At 36.5% G+C, this 19,953-nt stretch overlaps 2 protein-coding genes and 1 non-coding gene across 4 annotated transcripts; 2 read left to right on the top strand and 1 right to left on the bottom strand.

Moving 5' to 3' along the window:
* Positions 1–753: 753 nt before the first annotated feature.
* hrg-11.4 (VWFA domain-containing protein) lies at positions 754–19,930 on the bottom strand. 2 transcript variants are annotated; one of them, NM_001351873.3, is made up of 32 exons: positions 19,824–19,930; positions 19,295–19,484; positions 18,121–18,363; positions 17,772–18,023; positions 17,438–17,517; positions 17,245–17,390; positions 14,025–14,352; positions 13,448–13,599; positions 12,740–13,115; positions 12,455–12,573; positions 12,045–12,177; positions 11,911–12,000; positions 11,716–11,840; positions 11,017–11,181; positions 10,547–10,974; positions 10,106–10,503; positions 9,173–9,394; positions 8,967–9,126; positions 8,722–8,819; positions 7,948–7,983; positions 7,752–7,904; positions 6,733–6,921; positions 6,387–6,623; positions 5,441–5,592; positions 4,838–5,373; positions 4,127–4,236; positions 3,887–4,020; positions 3,427–3,799; positions 2,310–2,449; positions 2,061–2,260; positions 1,837–2,005; positions 754–946 (listed from the first exon to the last, which is right to left on the bottom strand). In NM_001351873.3, the coding sequence occupies exons 1-32, from the start codon at positions 19,918–19,920 to the stop codon at positions 785–787; spliced, it is 6,393 nt and encodes a 2,130-aa protein (NP_001338858.1). In that variant the 5' UTR covers positions 19,921–19,930; the 3' UTR covers positions 754–784. The 2 variants fall into 2 exon arrangements, with proteins under 2 accessions (NP_001338858.1, NP_001380217.1); NM_001392714.1 differs by lacking the exons at positions 10,106–10,503; positions 10,547–10,974; positions 11,017–11,181; ... (11 more) ...; positions 19,295–19,484; positions 19,824–19,930 and having other exon boundaries at positions 759–946; positions 9,173–9,395.
* Positions 4,686–4,757, top strand: R04A9.t1. The gene has a single exon. It is a non-coding gene; the product is annotated as a tRNA-Gln (tRNA).
* Positions 16,002–16,986, top strand: col-19 (Cuticle collagen 19). Its single transcript, NM_001038488.6, has 2 exons — positions 16,002–16,153; positions 16,207–16,986. The coding sequence occupies exons 1-2, from the start codon at positions 16,019–16,021 to the stop codon at positions 16,939–16,941; spliced, it is 870 nt and encodes a 289-aa protein (NP_001033577.1). The 5' UTR covers positions 16,002–16,018; the 3' UTR covers positions 16,942–16,986.
* Positions 19,931–19,953: the final 23 nt, after the last annotated feature.

Genomic DNA, 19,953 nt, shown 5'->3' on the forward strand with positions numbered 1-19,953 from the left:
GTTCAAATAAGCAACAGTATTTGAGATGATTCCAAAAGTGATGCAAACTCAGTTCCCACAATTTTTGGCTCAAAATAAAACATTTTCCAAAACTTTTTGAAAATTTTTATTATGGTGGTTAGGCAATGTGATCATGGGAATGAGAATTCATTTTTTCACACTGGCCGAACTCCACTTTTACTGTGATAATTTAGGAGCATCAAATAATTTCCATGTCGGTTGCAATTTTTAAAAAAGGGTGCGAAGCAACATCCTACATAATTCCTCACGAAAAACTAATTTTCCTGCAAGTATTCAGCTTTGAATCGTGTGAACCAGAATGGATAATCTTTTTTCATTGACTTCATCAAAATTCAGACACCAAACATTTAGTGGGAGACTTATTTGCATTCGTTGGGACTGATGTGGCATTATTAACAAAATTGTATGGACAAGAATCATGAATATCGAGGTTTTTAGGAAGGCATACATTTATAACTTACAAGGTAACAAGTTGAAAGTAAATATAATTCAGATTACATTGTTTAAATTTGGAAAAACTTCGCGGGCAGTTCACTATTTCGTACATCTTCTCAAAAACCGTTTTTTTAAAATTTTTTTGGACAAGGACTCAAAAAGTTTTTTGAAATTTCAAAAAAAATTTTTGTGAAAAACGAGTCAGTCACAAGTAACAATACGAATTGTCAGCTAGTATTATATTATAAACATCTGATAAAACTGTTTTAAATTCTTACATTTTTTTGTAATTTCAATCATAATGCCAACTTTATTGCAAAAAACGCATTCAGCAAATAGGGATTGAACCACAAAGAAGAGAAATTATTTGAGAAATAGTGCTTGTGAGCTCGTTTTGGTCGTTCACTTGGGTGCTACACTTTGCGATTGCATTTAGTTGTGTCATATTTGCACTTGTTCCGAGACCAATTGCGAACGTTTCCAGACCAAGCTGAAATGAAATCAAACCAAACTTTCAAGTACCACTAAAATGTTCTAGCACAAAACAATACAATTTTTGTTTGGCTTTAAAGGTGGAACAGAACCCTGGCCAGGGCGCCAGGATTTTGTTTTAAAATGTATAATGATTCAAAACGACCAAACATCATAATAAAAGGCTCCAAAAAAATCCAATTTTTCCTAATTCTGGTCAAAGTGGCAAACTGCCAAAGTTTTGAAAAATGTGAGCATTAGAGAAAATCCAAAGCAATGTCGCATGTTCCGATCCCTACAATGTTTTAATACAAATAATTAAAACAAAATTATAGTACAATTTTTGAAAAAGTAGGATAAAATAATTTTTGGTCTGCTTCCAAAATCATGAGTGGCAAAAACTGATTAATTGTTTTTGACCTTTTGACATTAAATTTTAAAAAATTCAAAAGTTTTTTGAAATGTTTGATTATGATATTCGGTTATTTTTGCACCATTGGAGTAGTTCTTACACTTTTCCCACTGAGCGTAACCCTCTAATGATTTCAGACTCCAAACCGCCTATCTGCGTAAGACGTTTAACATTTTAGATCATATGTAGTAAAAATTTTTAATTTTTTCGAAGGCCAATATTTGGTGTAACTAACAAAAATGGTCCGACATTTGCTAAATTTTAAATTGGTTTAATATTGCAGTACACATTTTTGATTTTCTTAGGCCACGTGGTGTCAGAGTGTCTCACTTCGGTTTTATCTACGTATCTACAAAAATGCGGATTAAACCGTAATGGGGCAGCCTGGCACCACGTGTTAGGCATGATTATACAAAATTGTCGAAACATCAACATTGTAAATGGACATATGGAAGTTCCGAACTCCACTTTTTAAAAATAAGAAAACCACAACCAACCTTGTGAAGATTCCTAGCTGCGGGCGCTGGATCAGAGAAACCATTCTCTTTTCCCTCTGAAACATTCCCTTTGTCCCATCCCTGAGAACTTAGCAACATTAAAAACTTTCTCACAGGCGCTGGTCTGAATGGAGCGGAGTTGTTCTGCAAGACGATGTAGTCCATGACCCTTAAAATTTCCAAGTTTAGTTTCAATTATTGGTAAATCGGTATAAACTTCTTACGATTGAATGTTGTTCCCGTTGATTCCGGTGTATCCCAAACTGAATAAATCAGCAAGTTTGTTCTGATAAGCTTCAAACGTGTCGAGTGTGTTGAGATCTCCAGAAAAATGAGAAATAGCATCGTATGTACCCAAAAGAATGCGAGAGTGGTCATGTCCAATAGAAATTGCGTTCCCAATAGTATTCACTGCACCGACAGTCTGAAAAAAAACGAAAAAGTGGTTCACTTATTTTTAAGAAATGTCCTACTGCATAATACATCTCATCCGAAATGCTGCCTGAAGAGTCAAAGGCAATTATAACATCGAGCATCGCAGTGCTTGGGTCACATGTTTTGACTGTTGTGGCAGTTGTGAATTCTAGTGTTGGAGAAGCTGCTGATGGTGTAGCTAAAAACTAGAGTACGATAAAGCTTGATTAGTGGCAGTTCTTGTAGTCATATTTGTTTATGGCGCGGTTTTGTCCCACCAATGCTTAATAGTAAAGGTAAAGGTTGCCCATTGGGGTCAAAAGTGAGTCGACAAAGCTTGCTGCGGACAAGAGATTTACCAGAGAGTTACTTGCGGCATTTATATCTCTTCTAGTCTGAATTCAAGCTGTAGGGGTTTACGTAGGCTAAAGCCGTCATAGACTAGCGGTATGACCGCTTTACTTTTCGTGAACCAAATGTCACGACAACCGCCGGAAACCCTATCGCGGCGGCTGCCGTGAAGTCTATTAACAGCCTCCTCTGGGTTTTGTCGTTCTTTATTATAAAAAGGTTTTCTTTTATACACATCAAAATGGGCGGGAAATGGATTGGAATGCACTTAAAGTTGTGGGTGGATACATTCAATTAAAAGATAAGGGGATTGATAAAATGAAAGTACAAAAAATATAAAATCTTATCCTCTTTGTTGCAAAGGATTAGACACCAAATTCACTAAACTTGTTTCCGAGCCGGCTGGGTGAGCCTTTGGGGCGAGGTGGGATGGAACTTGCAACATCTTGTGGGACAGTGGTACACCACTACCACTTAGCTGCCCGTGCCCCCAGCTTTTTAAATGAACAGTGGCAGTTTTTGGTTATGGCGCGGTGTTGCGCCACCTTTGTCTTACAATAAAACACATTATGCAACTTATTATTAAGCACAGACCGTAAAACCTTACAATCTAGCCTTCTTCTTGGTACTAACTGGAAAATCAGAAAGGGTGTGTGCTCACAGTTCATGTCGCTAGAATTGTGTAAAAACGTTTAAGACGTTCGATTTAAATCAAATTTCTGCTAGCATTTTTCAAGCCTTAGACCTTGTGAGCAAACCTCTACGCGGTCTCTGGAAGCTTCAGGACACTTGCGGCCAAGAAAAATATGTCTATAAAACACCTACGTTGTGGGCGGATCTCCCCATCACAATGAACCGTGAATGTCCTTCTGAACGGGTGCCCCTCAAAATCAAGTCCATCAAGGGCTACCACAAATTGATTGCGATAACACTGGAATGTGTACTCCGAAATGAATGGATAGGCACATCCATCACGCTTGATAAGAGGGCTTGCCCAAGCGATTCTTGTCTCGTCCAAATCGAATATCTGAGCATAAGTGAGTGTACCTCCTTCTGAGATATCTGCTACTATTGCGTTCTCAAAATCTCCGCCTCGGGGAAACAAAACGGCTCCTCCATCGTGATAGCCTTGATCAGATGCAACGTCTTGTGTGAATCCAAGATCGACTTCTAGTTTTGATTGAGTTCGGATATTGAGCTGCAATTTTTTAGATTTTCGGGATATAAATATAACTTAAATCTACCAGACAGACACGCCTGTTTTCCAAATTATGAAATAACATACCGTGCAAGGGCCACTGTTGCTCATCCCATAGTCGACATCAATTGTCCAAACTCCTGGCTGCTCTCCGGTTTGCTTGAAAACCCTAACTGTGTTGGTTTTTGATTTCACAATTGAGAATGAATCAACTTGTTTGTCTGAATTTAAGTATATGAAGATTTTTTGATTTTGGTCATTGTGGTATCATATAAATTTGATTTAAATCGAACGCCTTAAACGTTTTTACACAACAGAACAACTTACTGTCAACATCATAAATTCCAATTTCTGGTGCGGTTTGCGCAAAAATATCAATGATTGCTTCGGTTCCATTAGCATCAAGCTGAATGTAGTCTTGATAATTCGAACAGTTGCTAGAAAAAATAAATGTTAAATTTAAAGGAGCATAGATTTTTCCTAAACCAAATTTTTTCGCTGCGAGACCAATAGCCTACATATTTTCTTATTCGTCTCTTTTTCCCTCTACAATTGAGGACACCGTTTCTCATGCGACTCTCATTCTCAAAGGTGTAAAACGAATCTCTCATCATCACACACTGGCAGAAAGGGCGGGTGAACGAATCTCTCGTCGTCGCGAGTGTGTTCTTTCAATACCAGGGAGAACCAGTGCCTGCGTCACTAATAGGTCTCTCTGTAGCGCTCGCCACTGTGGAGTATACATCTTTCCCCGCTCTGCCTACTATCGTTTCTCTGGTCCCTCTCTGTCTCATTGTTCATCAAGCGCACCCTTGTTTCTGCAGCCTCTCAAAAAGCGGAAAATGTATTGGAATGTCTACGTCCGGCTGAGTGAGGGAGAGCGTGGGGTTCCATGGTGTAGCGGTTAGCACTCAGGACTTTGAATCCTGCGACCCGAGTTCAAATCTCGGTGGAACCTATCGCTTTTGCAATGATTTTGAGGGAATTTCGAGTTGTTAATAGGCCCGTCTGCATAACATTTTTTTGTCAAAAACCTACTTCAACTGATGCGTAACGACATAATATGACTGGTGTAGACTTGCAAGTACAGAAAGCCAAGTTGTTTGAAGATCATCAGCAGAAGTCAACTGATAAGCAGCTCCACCAGTGATGTGAGCAGCTTCAAACATTGACCGCACAGTAGGATCATCGTAAGTTACAGCATCCCCCGGTGGCTTAGTATCCCCAATAAAAAGGAAATTGACAGATGAATGGGAGAGAGCTAGCGCTGAAATAACCGTCGGACGATCTAATGTGTCTTCTGCATTTCCGGCGGTGATAACAAACACTTTTGAGTTGAGCACTACGTTCTGGTTCACAATGGCTTTTACAATTCCAGTGAAGATATCTCGCTTCTGTTGACCTGCTGTGTAAGGGTTATTCTTGACTTCAGTTGCTAACATTGATGCGAATTCGCTGGAATTAGTTGTGGTGAATACTTTGGAAGTTGATGGAATTGGAGGATTTGCTTTTGCAGATTCAGCATCTCTGAAGACCACGCCAACAAAATTTGTGAACCATGCGGGGTCTTGGCTCTGGAAATTTGGTTTTTATTGTTTTCTTTTTCATTTTTCGAAAGCTGTAGGTCATAGATTAAGTTACCTGAATAGCTGTCAATACTCCATTAATTGTCTTTTCAATATTATCGTTGACAGATTTCATTATGTCATTGTTAGAACCGTCAAGCACGACAATAAATGTACGATGCACATCTCCAATAGCTGGCACATCAAGTTGGTTTCGATCGCAAATTGCTGAATCGACATAATTATATCCGAAATGAGCACAGAGGTCAACTTTTAAAAGCAAAAGTTGCTCCGAGTGCAGTTTTTAAGCTGTTTCAAACAAGCTCAATGTTTTGGAGCATTCTCATCACCTTTGAATACATATAGTCCTGCTAATTACCCTCAAGGTATGTAGAAACTGTTTCAGAAACAGTGTTTAGCAGACTCTTAAAGGTTGATTAGCGCCTGTAGGAATTTTGTCTCAATACACTTAAAATGATTTTAAAAAACGAAATATCATAAAACGGAACTCCAAAAATTTTAATTTTTTTTAAAACTTAACAGTGAAAGTTTTGACAAATTACCAATTTTTTGAAAATCTAGGCTTTTGAGAAAATAAATGTCACATTTTCCGACCCCTAGAATGCCTTAACACGGATAATTTTGAAGAATTAATATTTAAAAATTGTAGAAAAATTTTGTTTTGGTTGACTTCCTAAACTATTATGGGTGGCAAAAACTGAGAAATTGTCCCTTTTTGACAGTGAATAAAAAAATTCAAAAAAAAATTTTTTTTCAAAGTTTTAATAAGATATTTGCCCATTTTGGCCCTACTGGAATAGTTTTAAATATTTTTCCCACTAGCGCTATTCCTTTTTTTTTCAAAATTTATTAAAAGCTATATACATTCTGCGAGCTTTTTGAAAATTTCTTGTTTGTTTTAAAAATGTTCGCCTAATCCTAACATTTTCGAATTCAAAAAGAAGGGCTTAGTAAATTTCAAATGTTAATAACAAAACAATTGTTTTTTAAAATGAACTTACGCATTTCACAAAACTGTCCACCGAAATTAGATGGGCATGTGCATTTATTAAGGTTAGCCGACAAATACCCTCCATTCTGGCAATACGCATAATCACAAGCATCTCCGTAGAAATTTGGCGCGCAAATGCATGTTCCCTTGTAGTAGACTCCTCCGTTCGCACATGAGTTTTCATTGACACCGCCAATGCATGCTGCTGGAACTATGCGCTGGTAAAGGTAACCTGAGTCATCGATTCCTGAAATTAGTTGTCTTTAGCGGAAATTTTTTTCTGTTCATTTTTTAATTCCAACAATTTCAATAACATTTTCATTATATTCTTATGTTTTTCCATTTCAAACAATTACCGGTGATGAGCATTTGATAATAGAAATTCGGACAGGAAAACGGCGTCGAGATGAAACTAAACATGCAATTGTCACGATAGGTTAACGATTGAGCTTGGAGCATTGTGAAGTTGTCATAGTAGAAATGAGCATACTCGGCACCGTTTTTGTTTTCTACACCGTATGTGAATATAACAAGACGATTCATATCTGAAAATCGGAATTTGAGCTTTTGCAGTAAAAAAGAGGTACATTTTTATTTGACAAGAAACTTTGGTTTTTGAGATGCTGCTTCTGAATATGTTATTTACAAAGAATTCAGGGGTCTGATCGCACATTCCTGCTTCAAAGACAAAGTTGCGCCAGTAGGAAAATTGCTTTAAAACATGCCTATGACACCACAATGATCAAATAGCATAGTTAAAAATCCAATAAAAATGCTTATTAAAAAAGATATCCCCTTGAATTCCATAGTTTACATGATTCAAATGTTTATATTCAAACCGGCAAATTGGCAAACCGGCAAATTGTGGATTTGCCGAATTTGCCGGGAAAACGGCGATTGCTGAAGTTTTTCGGCAAATTGTGGTTTTGCACATTTTCATAATTTCAATTTCAATCGGCAAAACTGTTATTAAAAAGGTACAGTGCTTTCGTTTTATAAAAAAACCAGTCTAATCATTTCCGGCAAATGTGATCCGGCAAACGGCAAATCAAAGGCAAGTTGCCCAAAATAAAAATTTCTGGCAAATCGGCAAGCCTGCAAACTTCCGAAAATAAAATTTTCGAACCTTCGGTAAATGCACTTTTTTCATAACCAATAAAAAATTTTTAATATTTTTGTGTTTAATATTTTTTTACTGTGATCTTAGATTATTTTCGCGCCATAGGTAGTGGTTTTTGACAAAAAATTTGGTGACAATAAAATTAGTTGAAAAGCTGCTAATGTTGGCGGATAAGTTGCGAATGGGTAAAGTTGGCGCTTAAATTGCTAAAGGTGGATAAGTTACGGCGAAATGCCGAGCACCTTCAAATCTCACCAGTATTTTTATTTGGTTCTTCTTTCCCAACGTCATCGTGGATGTTTGTAGTAAATCTAGTAGCGACTTGCACAGTCGATTGTGACCTAATAGATATACTGCATTGGCCATTAGCGCGAACACGAATTTTCCAGATACCACGGGAAAGATGATCTGAACAAAAGTTGCCTGCTATGAAAAATCGGAAAAAACTCACTTATTTCAGGATCAGAAGGTGAATAGTCTGCGCTGTCTGAAAAATTGCATTTCACGTCAAATAATAATCAAATAATCATTAAAAAAAAATAACCAAAGAACTCGTTCGGAAAAAGAGTTTCTTTGTTATTTCCCCAGAGTTTCACAGTTGCTGCTCAGTGCTCAGTGCTCAGACAATTTAGTCAATGCGACAAGATAAACTCTACAAAATTGCTTTACTTAGTGAATTTTTTGTCTTGATTTATCATTTGTATGATTTCTTATTGCACTCTCTGGCAGAACAGCAAATCGCAACAAAAAAAAATTTATGGATATCAGTTTCATATCAAATTTTTTTAAATATGAAATCACCTGATTTTAAAATTGTAAGTTAATTAAAAATTACGATTAAAAACAGACCCGCCGAATATCAGCTTCTGTAACGTTTTCCGGGAAAGATTTATAAAACTTTGACTACGTCAGAAATGTAGAAAAAATAATCACCACAATTTTGTTGAAAAGAAACATTTTGCTAATTATCACATGATTTTAGCTATACGAGTTTGAAAAATACAAAATTATTTTTCTTTCTCTCGTTCTTGTCGGACTCGTAAGGGTCTCGACCTTTTTTTCTTTGTTTTGATTTAACTGATTGAAACTATACATACAAATACAAAAACTTTTTCAAATCACCGTAATAATTAAAGCGAGTATAATATTAATCGACACTGTATATTAGGAATGCTTCCATAATTTTCATGACCGACACTGTTTCAACTTGCAATCAAATACTCACATGCATGCTTCTGGCAAACAAAATAGTATTTTTTAGTGCAATCCTCAGTCATCCAGCCTCTGTAAGATTTGTCGCCCTTGTTTGAGTCCACGACACAGCTGAAAAACAAATTTACAGGGTTCTATTCAATAACTGTAAAATTTAAATAATTGTCAATTTTCCGACAGTTTCAAAAATATTTCAATTGTAGTAGCTGGGCTAAAAAAACCTATTTTTTCAATATTTTTGGGAAAATTTGCAATAACCTTTTCTTGGCGTCCAAAACTGGCTGCCCTGGCATCCAATTTGTGTATTGAGTGTCTTGAAGTGTCAGATTCAACTTATCGTTTAACGTGTCCCACTCCCATTGTCCTGGGTTCAACACATCACTTAACCCAATCCAAAATTGAGCTCCATCAGAGGAATCTGAAATATAAATTTTTATTTCGAGAACCTGGTTCCAAATTTATACAATGCAATCCATCCTGCTCAGCTTGGTTGAAAATTCCAGTCAGCACTGATTTTTCGCTATGGCAGTCAGCCAAGGCTGCATACCAAGATTTCTCTTCGAATGAGAATTTGAAACAATGAATGCCATCTGCAGTCCATCCGTCATCACACACACGAGCGACATGATCGATCCTTGCGTTTGTTCCAAGATCGTTGAATACATTTGTGACAGTCGAAAGTGAGTCTATAACAACAAGATATGAATTTCAGCTATTTGAAGCATACGGATTCGCTATACTTTAAGTCCACTTATTTGTTTTCAAATCATCTTTAAGAAATCATTGCCTAAACAGGACCGCCAAATATCGGCCGCTACAGCAGACGTATTAACTTTTATCAACAAAAAATGCACACATGTGGAATGACTACAGTGCGCCCAACTGCTATAGGACCCTCTCTATTTGAGCGGTTTAGGGCATTCACGAACTTTTTTCATAAGAAACTAACACCGGAATCAGATTCAGCATTTCAAAAACTTTTGTATACATCCTACTGCTCCACTTTGAAAGAGTATAGCTCGGTTTATTTTTAATTACAAAACTATTGAAAAATAATTGAAATTTATTTCTGCAATTTACTTCATAATTTTCTCATAAAGCAACAAAAACCGAAATTTGCGCAGCCAAAATTGAGCAGAATGCATCTGAAATAGAAACATGTTTGTACGATAACTTCAATTATTTCAAAAATTTTGGAAAATGGTTGGCTTCAAATCTACATTAACTATAGTCCATTTTGCATTACAATGTAGGGCTCCCATGAGGTCACCCGAACGACGCCTGCGCCGGCCTCACGCCGTGACCCACGCTGCATGTATCCAAATCTATAGTGCTGCGCTCATCAAAATAATCCGGCATATAACTTATACTTTCCAACATCAAAATCCGGAACATACCAGTTGGGGAAGTATACTGCACATCAGTATTCAAAAATCCTTGAACATAGGTTGTAAAAGATTGTGTGCCCACATCAATTGGAACGTAGAAGGTGGTATCAGTGCAGTCTTGAGCAATATTCTCGTATATCAAATTTGACATATAATTTGTGGGAACTTGATTGAAAACGTTTCCAGCATTCGGCGTGGTTGCAGTAATGAACGATCCGCCCGAGAATTGAGTCAACGAGATAAGACCGTCAAGGCTGATATCTTGGCCGCAAGGGTTTAAACTTGATTGGACAACGTTGATTTGTATTTTGTTAACCTCAATTCTCTGCAGAATCTTCTCATAAGAATCGAGGTCTTGAGCAGGTTGACCGTAAAGAAAAACGTAGATCATTCCACCCCATTGCACGCTTAAATTTGTACATTATTTTCAATAAAAACTACAAAACCTACTTGTCATGAGAAATAGCTTCAAGTAAAGTGGAATAAAAGTTGAGGCCAAGGCACGAGTATCCTGCGTGGTTACGGTTTTGGTCGTACAAATTGAAAATTCCAGTCACCAAATCTTGACCGCTCTCGCTATCAACAATCAGAGTATGAGTTGTGCTATTGAATTCGATGAGCTGATAATTTGATATCCATTTAGGATGCTGGTACAGGATATCATTGATAACTCGCGGAGCAGCGTCATTTAGCGTTCTGAGCGTCGATCTTGTAGTCAAAGAGTCATGAATCATTATCGTCAGACTTCTATGATTGAATCCCCAGAAACCATAGGAATTATATTCGAAACATCGGGTGACCTCACAAAACTGCCCGGAAAATCCGGAAGGGCATTGGCATGTTCCAAAAAGTGCATTTCCTCCGTTTTCACAAATAATCTAAAGAAAAACTATATACAGTGTATGTACCATCAGCTTCACCTGTTGGCACTTATCCCCACTAAAATGTGTTGGACACTGGCATGTACTGTTGTAGTATACACCGCCGTTCAAACAATTACTATCGACCGGATTTGGAATAGTAGCCGAGCAGTATGAAGTGGCGGTTCTCAGTACTACTTGACCGTAGCCGTCATTAGTATAGATCTGTAATTATTAAATATAAATTTCCTCACTGATGGAGTTACATCTGTTAATAATTTTGAAATTATTACCCCCCCCCCCTTTATGTCCACATTAGGTTTAGAAAGAGTTCTTCTAACCTTATATATGCCAATCAACTTTACGTATATATATATATATATATACATGTATTTAATGCATTTAACGATGTTTACTTTGTTGTTGCTCGAATTCCGATTAAAAAAAATTGTCAAAAATAGACTAGAGATGTCGGATGCTATATCTACTTCAATTGTTCTGAAACATTGAAAAATGTTTAACTATGGAGACAGCATTCAAAGCTAAATTCTGTTGCCGACTTTTCTTGTCAAAATTTTTGGTTTTAGAGTTAAACTCATTTTAAAATATTGAAAAACAGTGAAATCACACTGTATATACACAAAATGTCTCAAACTACGCGTGCAAAATTATTTTGGAAATTTTAATTTTGTTTTCAAAATTTCAAAATTTATATTTCTGCGTCATTTTCAAGCAATGAAAAAACTCCAAAGTTCTTACGTTAATATACAATGGAAGATATGGCTGAGGACAGGAAAACATTCCAAAATACATCTCATATTCACACTGATCTCTCCATGCACCCGATGACGCGTAGAGCACTTGTCGCTGACTTGTTTGAGGGTCTGTGAAATTGTATTGCAATATATTTGTTTCTACATTTTGGAAAAAAAGTATGCATATTTACAATCTTACCATTGAACCAAACAACAGCTTCAAGAGTTGTGTCGAGCGGATCGTCAAGGTAGAGAGAATCCATTCTTGCTACCAAATGAGATGTGGTTTCTGTATTAACTATGTTATCTTTCAAATGTTCGGTTTAAACCTACGATAGACGGGGGCATGATAGGTGTCGTCCGTGCCAATGTTATCGGTGACAGATGTATAGAGCCGGTAGGTGGATCTTCCCATTAAACGATATTGGCAAAATGAGTTGTGAGAACTGTTTGTGTTGATGTTTAACTGAAATAAAGCGAGTTTAATCAGGTATCCCTAAAAAATTATTTATCAGATGCTATTGTTTGTCTCTGAAGCGAACAATTTAGTTAGGTGATTCCCAATAATGCAGGCTAATACCAAATCTTAACATTGTTTGGGATATTGTCGAAATCGGAATCCCGACATCTCATAGGTCCCGCGTCCAAACAGTGCGGAGCGATGAAAACAAAGTAGAACGCGGCCGTGTGTAACGGCATTGTAACTCTGTGAGCCTCACTGAATAAAAAAATGTGCAACTTACGAAATATGCTCCAACTGGTGGTTTTTCGGTCCGCCACACATAAAAATCACCATTTGAGTAGAAAAGTTGTGGAGATAATTGCGTATTATTAGGCAACGTTAGTATTGGGGAGAGATTTGCTGAAATCGTCCATTGTTTGATAAATATTATGACTAAAATAAAAAGGTAAACAACTTGTTGTAAACTTCGTCCGACATCTCTCGGGTTCCGCCATTAGATTTGTTCATTTGTATGATAATAACTTGGGAACTCAAAAAATGTTGGACAAACACAAAAATAACTTACATCCGGAAGCTCTGAGAGTCAAAAAGTCAATTGATTGATCCACAAAAAAAGGCTGAAACATTGGCGCTTTTCTGCAATCCTCCAAGTCATTCGTCAAAATTGTGTCGTATTGCCAAAGGTCCTGAGCAACGGAGAACGTGGCATCTGAGAGTTGCATGAGACTTGTTTGAATCAAAAGTCCACGGGATAGTTGAGATAAAGATCGGAGTGATTCAAAGATGTTTGTGCTTACATCAACATTGCAGCTTCCGCTTGCAGATTCGGTTATCATGAACAAAATCTGAGCACGGGTGTTGACAATCTGCTCCATCAAAAAGCCAGCTGTAGTGAAATCGTCGTTTGCTGTCCCATCCGAGAAGACAAATACCGGCGAGTTCTGTAATTAAGTTCGATCGACAGACATCATAATGTCATGTGGTGTCAGGCTGTCCTATTTCGGTTTGATCTACCTAGATTTACTAGAAATGCTCAATTAATTTCGCATGGTTAAGAACGTGCTGACGTCACATTTTTTTGCGGACAAAATTCCCGCTTTTTTTCTAGATCACGTGTAATGCCACGTTTTAGTAGATATTAAAAAAAAATTTGAACCACCATTTGAATTTTTTTTTACCAGATGTCTTGTTTCGAAATTTTGCTAATCTTTCAACTTTCTTAAAGTCTAGTTTACTAACATTTGAGAACGCTTTGATTATGTCAACAACTCACTGGATATTTTTTGAATGCCGAGTTCTCCAATGTTTTCGATATTCCGGCTAATAATGCATCGTCACATTCTGTCTCAGTTGGGGGTGCAACTAAACTTCGAATCGAATTTGCGAAATCTTCTCCAATGTCATATTCGTGAGAGAAAGTGATTGCTGAAAAATGGAAAAAAAAGGTGTTTTTTGTTGAATTTAATTTTGTGAAAATTGGCAAAAATAGGTTTTTGAGCAAAATTACAACGTTCGTTCAGATATTTTATCACAAAATTAATGGAAAAAATTCACTTTTTAACCGTTTTTTAAGTTAAAATAGGTGAAAACGCCTGTCAGTTTTGTTGTGACAATGACACAAAAACTGCCTCGAAGTCACATTGTGTCAATCGGCACACTTACTTGGCACATTTTGATTTTTATGTAAGTTTTCGAGTAACTTTTAAGAAATTTCAATTACAATTGAAATTTTCTTCGAAAAGTACAAATATTTCTCTACGTTTTTATATAAATGAAAAAAGGGGTTTTTGTCGATCTGCCACAAAACAAAATCACAAAATTAAAAAAAAAACTGCTACAACACTACGTACCATTATTCGAGACAACTGTGAGTATAAATTTTTGGAAAAATATTGGATAGTGAAGCTCATAATATTCAACAATGTTTGTGGCTGCTTCTGCAATCTCATTCAACTGAGCTTTCATTGAACTTGAAGATCTGATCACAAAAGCGATTGCACTCTGAGCTTCATCAAAATTGTCGTCCGATTGTTGCAGACAAGAAATATGCTCACAATGAGCACCACTGTACCCAACATCACAAATGCAGCCTGCGTTGTCTGGAGTCGTGGTTCCGCCATTGAGACAAAGAGGAATCTCGCAGTTACCGCCGGTGAAAAATTCGCCACAATAACATCCCTGAAAAAATGTAGTGCTATTAGTAATCTCATACATATAAAGATGACATTTTCCTACATATGTATAAAAATTGCAAAAAGTGAAACTTCAAATATCCATATTCTAAGACTTTTTTTCAATCTGCTCCAATTTCTCAAATCTGTTTAAATTTTTGACAAATGTTAATCAGTTTTCGGCTATTTTTGATGTCACTTGGTCTTAGAGCTTATATAGCTTAACAGTCAAAAAAGTTACGCACTTGGAACAAAAAATGCTCTAAAATTTCCAGATAAGAATTGGAAAGGTTTTGATTTGTTCCTTTCATGAATTGTGGTTTTCAATTGTTTGTTTTAAAACTATTTTCAAAAATGCAGCTTGCGATCATTCATGTGTTGTTCGTAGTTTGTGACGTCAATTTTAAAATCTTCAAGAAATACTTGCATTTCTATAAAATTGATTTGAAATTTTGAAGCCTAAATTACTGTCAAAAATTTTGATTCGAAGGTTTTCTAAAACAATGAGTGATTTCGGGCGTTATATCAAATATCCAAATATATAAAATTTCATAAAACTACTATAAACTATATGCTAGAAACTCGTATTTATACTAGAAATACTAGAAACTAGAAACTATAAAAACCTGGAACATCAAATAAATTTAATGTCAGACTACAACCCTTTAAACTACATACCAACGATTTATTAGTTTGAGCTTCAAGAATTTTATATTCTTAAGAGGGACGCACAAAAAATCACTCTTCACACTATTTCTTTGTTGAATAGAGGTCAGCGGCTTTTAAAAATTATAATTTGAAAAAAAATTGGGACTTTTTCAAAAAAAAAGCTTCCAAACGTCCCTATTAGGAAATGTAAACTTATTCCCAAAAAATTAAAAATTCCAGAGAAAGTAGACAAATTTCAGAAAACTTACCGCGCTACATCTAATACTTTCTCATAGGTTTTTTTATTGGGAAACTGATGAAAATTATTTGAATTCATAATAAAATAAATTCGTATTTAGCATTTGAAAATTTGCACCAATGTATTATTTAATTTTTTTTTTCGAAAATTTAACGCATTTTCTCTCTAAAAACTCGAAATTTAGTGTGTTCTAAACAACAGTAAGCATACAATACCTTTGTTCAAAATTGACGTGCTTTCTGAACCAATATGGTTAGTTTCAAAAATTTTTGTATTATAGGATAGAAATATTTGGAAATAAATTTTAAAACCAAACTTATGCCTTTCTCTTTTAGTATCCCAGCTAGGTAATATTTTAGTATTTGCCCAAATCCTTGAAGTAAGGAGTATATAATTTTTGAAAAACAATAAAACTCCAGATAATTCATAGTTTTTTCTCGAAAGAAAATTTTTGAGATTAGTTATTGAACTTCATTTTTGAACATTATTCGTTGAAAAACACTCGCTTTGTCTTTATTTTCAAAAAAATTCCGATTTCCCCAACCAGAAAAAAAAACAGATAGAAGAAATTTCTCCTTAAATTTCATTGTCCATCTCTCTTGGAAACACATTATCTATCAAATGAAAAACGCATTTTTTTTCCTGGCAGAAAAATGAAATTGGTTAGATTACACTGGTTAGGTTTGAAGGTGTAACTTTCGCTTTCTCAGCAACTTTCAGTATAAAAGGAAACGGTCACCATTTAGAAAGACATCAGTTCATCAACATGGGCAAGCTCATTGTGGTTGGATCCTGCGGAGTACTTGTGTGCGTTCTTGCCTCGCTTTACACCATCGGAAACCTTCTCAATGAGATCGAGGAGCTTCAAGTTGAGTTCCAGGATGGTATGGTTGAATTTAGAGTAAGTTTTACATAAAGGAAGTTAGTGTTGTTATCAATTCACTTTGTGTTCAGGCTATCACCCAAGACACCTGGGCTCGTATGGTGAGCAAGCACATCAACCCAACCGGACACACAAATGCTCCACCAACCTTTGAGACTCTCTTCGGAGCCCGTACCGCTCGTCAAGCTGGATTCGAGCAATGTAACTGCGGACCAAAATCCGAGGGTTGCCCAGCTGGACCACCAGGACCACCAGGAGAGGGTGGACAGAAGGGAAATCCAGGACACGATGGAGACGATGGAAAGCCAGGAGCTCCTGGAGTTATTGTTGCCATCACCCACGATATTCCAGGAGGATGCATCAAGTGCCCACCAGGACGTCCAGGACCAAAAGGACCATCAGGACTTCCAGGATCTGCTGGACCAGCCGGAGGAAACGGAAGACGCGGACCACCAGGACCAGTTGGAGGACCAGGAGAGCAAGGACCACAGGGAGATGCAGGAAGACCAGGAGCCGCCGGACGTCCAGGACCAGCAGGACCACGTGGAGAACCAGGAACCGAGTACAAGCCAGGACAGCCAGGACGTCCAGGACCACAAGGACCACGCGGAGAAACCGGACCAGCCGGAAATCCAGGAGCACCAGGAAACGATGGAGAGGCTGGAAAGAACGGAAACGCCGGAAGACCAGGACCACCAGGGCATCCAGGAAAGAATGGAGTTCCAGGACAAAAGGGAGAGGATGCCGCACCAGGACCAGATGCTGGATATTGTCCATGCCCATCTCGTGCAGCTTACAAGGCTTAATTCTGCCTTTCTCTGTCTTTTTTATAAATTTTCGAACATTCCAAATTGTGTTCTGTTTCTGCACTTTTTTTTAAATTGCAATTTCACATGCAAATCAAAATACTTCAGCTTTTCAAATCTGGCAAATTTCTTTTTTTTTTTAATTTGGAACACTTTTTAAAAACCAACTCTAAAAACCAACTACTAGAATTATTTACCAAAATAGAAAATTATACCAAGATTGTCCTTCGAAATATAGTCCAGTTAAAAAAATTTTTTTGCCGGGCAGCCCCAGTCCACCTGAAAATAAAGCCACCTACGTACCGTTTCATTATACAGAATTCCTCCATTTTCACAAAACCTTGCTGGCGTCGTCGAAACGTGCACGGAAGGTGTTGTGAATGTAATTTCACTTAGGTCACAGCTAAAGTCGTAGATTCTCTGGAACCTGTTTCCATCACTATCGTATCCTAGAAACCGACAATGAGAGAAGGGAGAAAATAGAAAGGAGAAATACCTCTGAACTTGGCATGATACAAGTTTTGAGACGTACAGTTATAAGATTGTTGAGTGATATGAGGGGTACTGCAGCCGTATCTGAAAAATGGTTTTTCTGCCAAAGCAATTATGTTCATGATTCATCTTTGTTAAATCTAAATGTTCAGGCTTTATTTTTGAATTAAAAAATGCTTCTGCAATATAAACATGTATTTTTTTCAACAGAAAAAAGTTTACTTTCCTTCAATTTTTTTGGATCATCCAAAATTGAATAATGTAGAAAAATTGATTCTATTGAATAATGTAGAAAAAAATTACTCAATTCCAAATTTTTATCACTCTCAAACATTCACCTCAAGTTCAAATCCATTTTCTGATCGAATAGGCCGTTTACATAAAGATGCACCTCATCGGGATGAATTGGAAATTCTTCACTCTCGACTTTAAATGCTAAAAATGCTGCCTGATTTTCAAGTGGGAAACGGAATATTCCTTGATTTGCAGTGGAAAATATTACTTTCTGAACGTCATCGTCACGAACATCCTCTACAAACCCACCATCAACTGTCAGCTTTGTTGGAGCTCGGACTTCAAATATACACGGTCTGAATGATTTTATTTTTAAATGAGATAAGATTTCAAGAGTCTTTTTTTGATTTTTTTTTCACAATTTGGGTCATCTTGTTTTAATTGTGTGCTCACTTGTTCAAATCTGCAGAGAGCTGAACCGTATACGCTCCAGTTCCGTGAACATTCTTTCCGTTGCAGATAAGGTGAATTGTTTGAGTGACGTCCGTGGTGATATCTTTGCATGTGGACACTTCGCCTCCAATCGGATTATAAACTGTTGCCCGCGGATTGAGGGCGTCGAGTGTATTGATAATTACAAAGAACTCTTCGATAAAATTGTCGACGTAAAAAGTGAAAGTGTCGGAGCAAGTCGCACTGAAGATATGTGTATGTATTATGAAACATGTTATTAATCTGGTATTGGTTCTCGAATAACGTAATGAAAATCCAGATAGAGTTTTAGATTATTATTAAATCGCAAATAGAAACCGGAAAAATGAAAAATGGCAATTTTACTATCAACAACAAGTTTCACGTTTTTGACAATTTTCGAGTATTTTTTTTCGAGTACTTTAAAACACGCCTATGGTACCAAAATAACCGAATATCATGATTAAAAAATTCAAAAAAAATTTCTAAATTTTATATGATTTTTTGAAAATTGAAAAAAATCTCAGTTTTTGCCTAATTCCGATTTGAATTTCCGCCTATTGAAGTTGTTCGATGGAGCGCACTTGCACGTTTTAATTTTAATTTATTGTTATTTTGAAAGAAAATGCATGCATTTAAACGATTTCGAACTTGAATTTACAGATTTCACAGACTCACGCTTGTGAATTAGCTTTTTAATCAAAAATTAGCATTTATTTTGACTTTTTCGTCAAATTTCAGACAAAACTACATTGAAAACATGGAAAATTGGTGAAAAATATGACAAAATAACAATAAATTAAAATTAAAACGTGCAAGTGCGCTCCATCGAACAAATCCAATTGGCGTAAACTCAAATCGGAATTAGGCAAAAACTGAGATTTTTTCAATTTTCAAATTTTAAAATTAGAAAAAATTTTTGCATTTTTTTATCATGATATTCGGTCATTTTGGTACCATAGGCGTGTTTTAAAGAAATTTCCCCACTGGCGCCACTCCACCTTTAACTAGAATTAACATTTTCCAGATTCTATTCCTAAATTTTAATGAAAACACTGAGTGAAAATGTCCCACAGGCTCAATTTTTAGAACTGCTGGTTAGCAATCTCCGAGCACTCCACGATTTTCTACAATATTCCCTACTAAAAATGTATACCTGAAATCACTCTCCACTAAATCACCAAATTTTGCAGTACCGTCATGAGGCAGTATATCAATTGACTTATTGTAGCATGTCACTGGAGAGGTTTGATCCAACAGTTTCGGTCTTGAAGAGAAGGTAGGTTGAACCCGTTGAGAAGGTTCCGATAGATTTAGTGCAACAAGTTGTTTGAGTTTCGAATTCACTGAAATTTAATCCCTCTGGCTAAAACTGGTCAAAAAACGTTTTCTGTAAAGATTTGAAGAGGTTCTATTAAATGTGTTGGCTTGGCCTAGCCAGAAAGAGAATCCACTGGCGTTTCCACCAAATTCACTCTTGAAAAAATTGTTCTTAGTTGGTTATTTAATTCATCAAATAAAAATTCCCGCTAGAAGCACAAAAGTGAGCTCAATACCTTTCGTGTAGTTGTGACTCGGACCAGAACTTATGATGTAAACATTTTTAAGTAAGCCTGCTGTGTTTTTTCAATATGTCAAACTTTTGCCAATATTTTCAATTTTACGTGTTTTTTACTTAAACTTACAGCTTTTCGTTAGTTCGCCGTGTTGACTTTTATTGGGAATACTTACTCCACTACAGACCCGCAGTAGTAGAATACTTGTAATTACAAATTTGAGCATTTTACTGAAAAATCGTCTTTATTTAGAAGATAT

This window comes from Caenorhabditis elegans, chromosome X (assembly GCF_000002985.6).
Source record: "Caenorhabditis elegans chromosome X".
NCBI lineage: Eukaryota > Metazoa > Nematoda > Chromadorea > Rhabditida > Rhabditidae > Caenorhabditis > Caenorhabditis elegans.

Bases quoted from the DNA above. Each gene is read 5' to 3' on its own strand.
- col-19 (NM_001038488.6), top strand. From the start codon at position 16,019: ATGGGCAAGCTCATTGTGGTTGGATCCTGCGGAGTACTTGTGTGCGTT. The intron at 16,154-16,206 runs GTAAGTTTTACA...CTTTGTGTTCAG, and splicing joins ATGGTATGGTTGAATTTAGA to GCTATCACCCAAGACACCTG.
- hrg-11.4 (NM_001351873.3), bottom strand. From the start codon at position 19,920: ATGCTCAAATTTGTAATTACAAGTATTCTACTACTGCGGGTCTGTAGT. The intron at 19,485-19,823 runs GTAAGTTTAAGT...ATTAAATTTCAG, and splicing joins CGGCGAACTAACGAAAAGCT to TGAATTCGAAACTCAAACAA. The intron at 6,922-7,751 runs GTGAGATTTGAA...TCCGATTTTCAG, and splicing joins AGAACCAAATAAAAATACTG to ATATGAATCGTCTTGTTATA.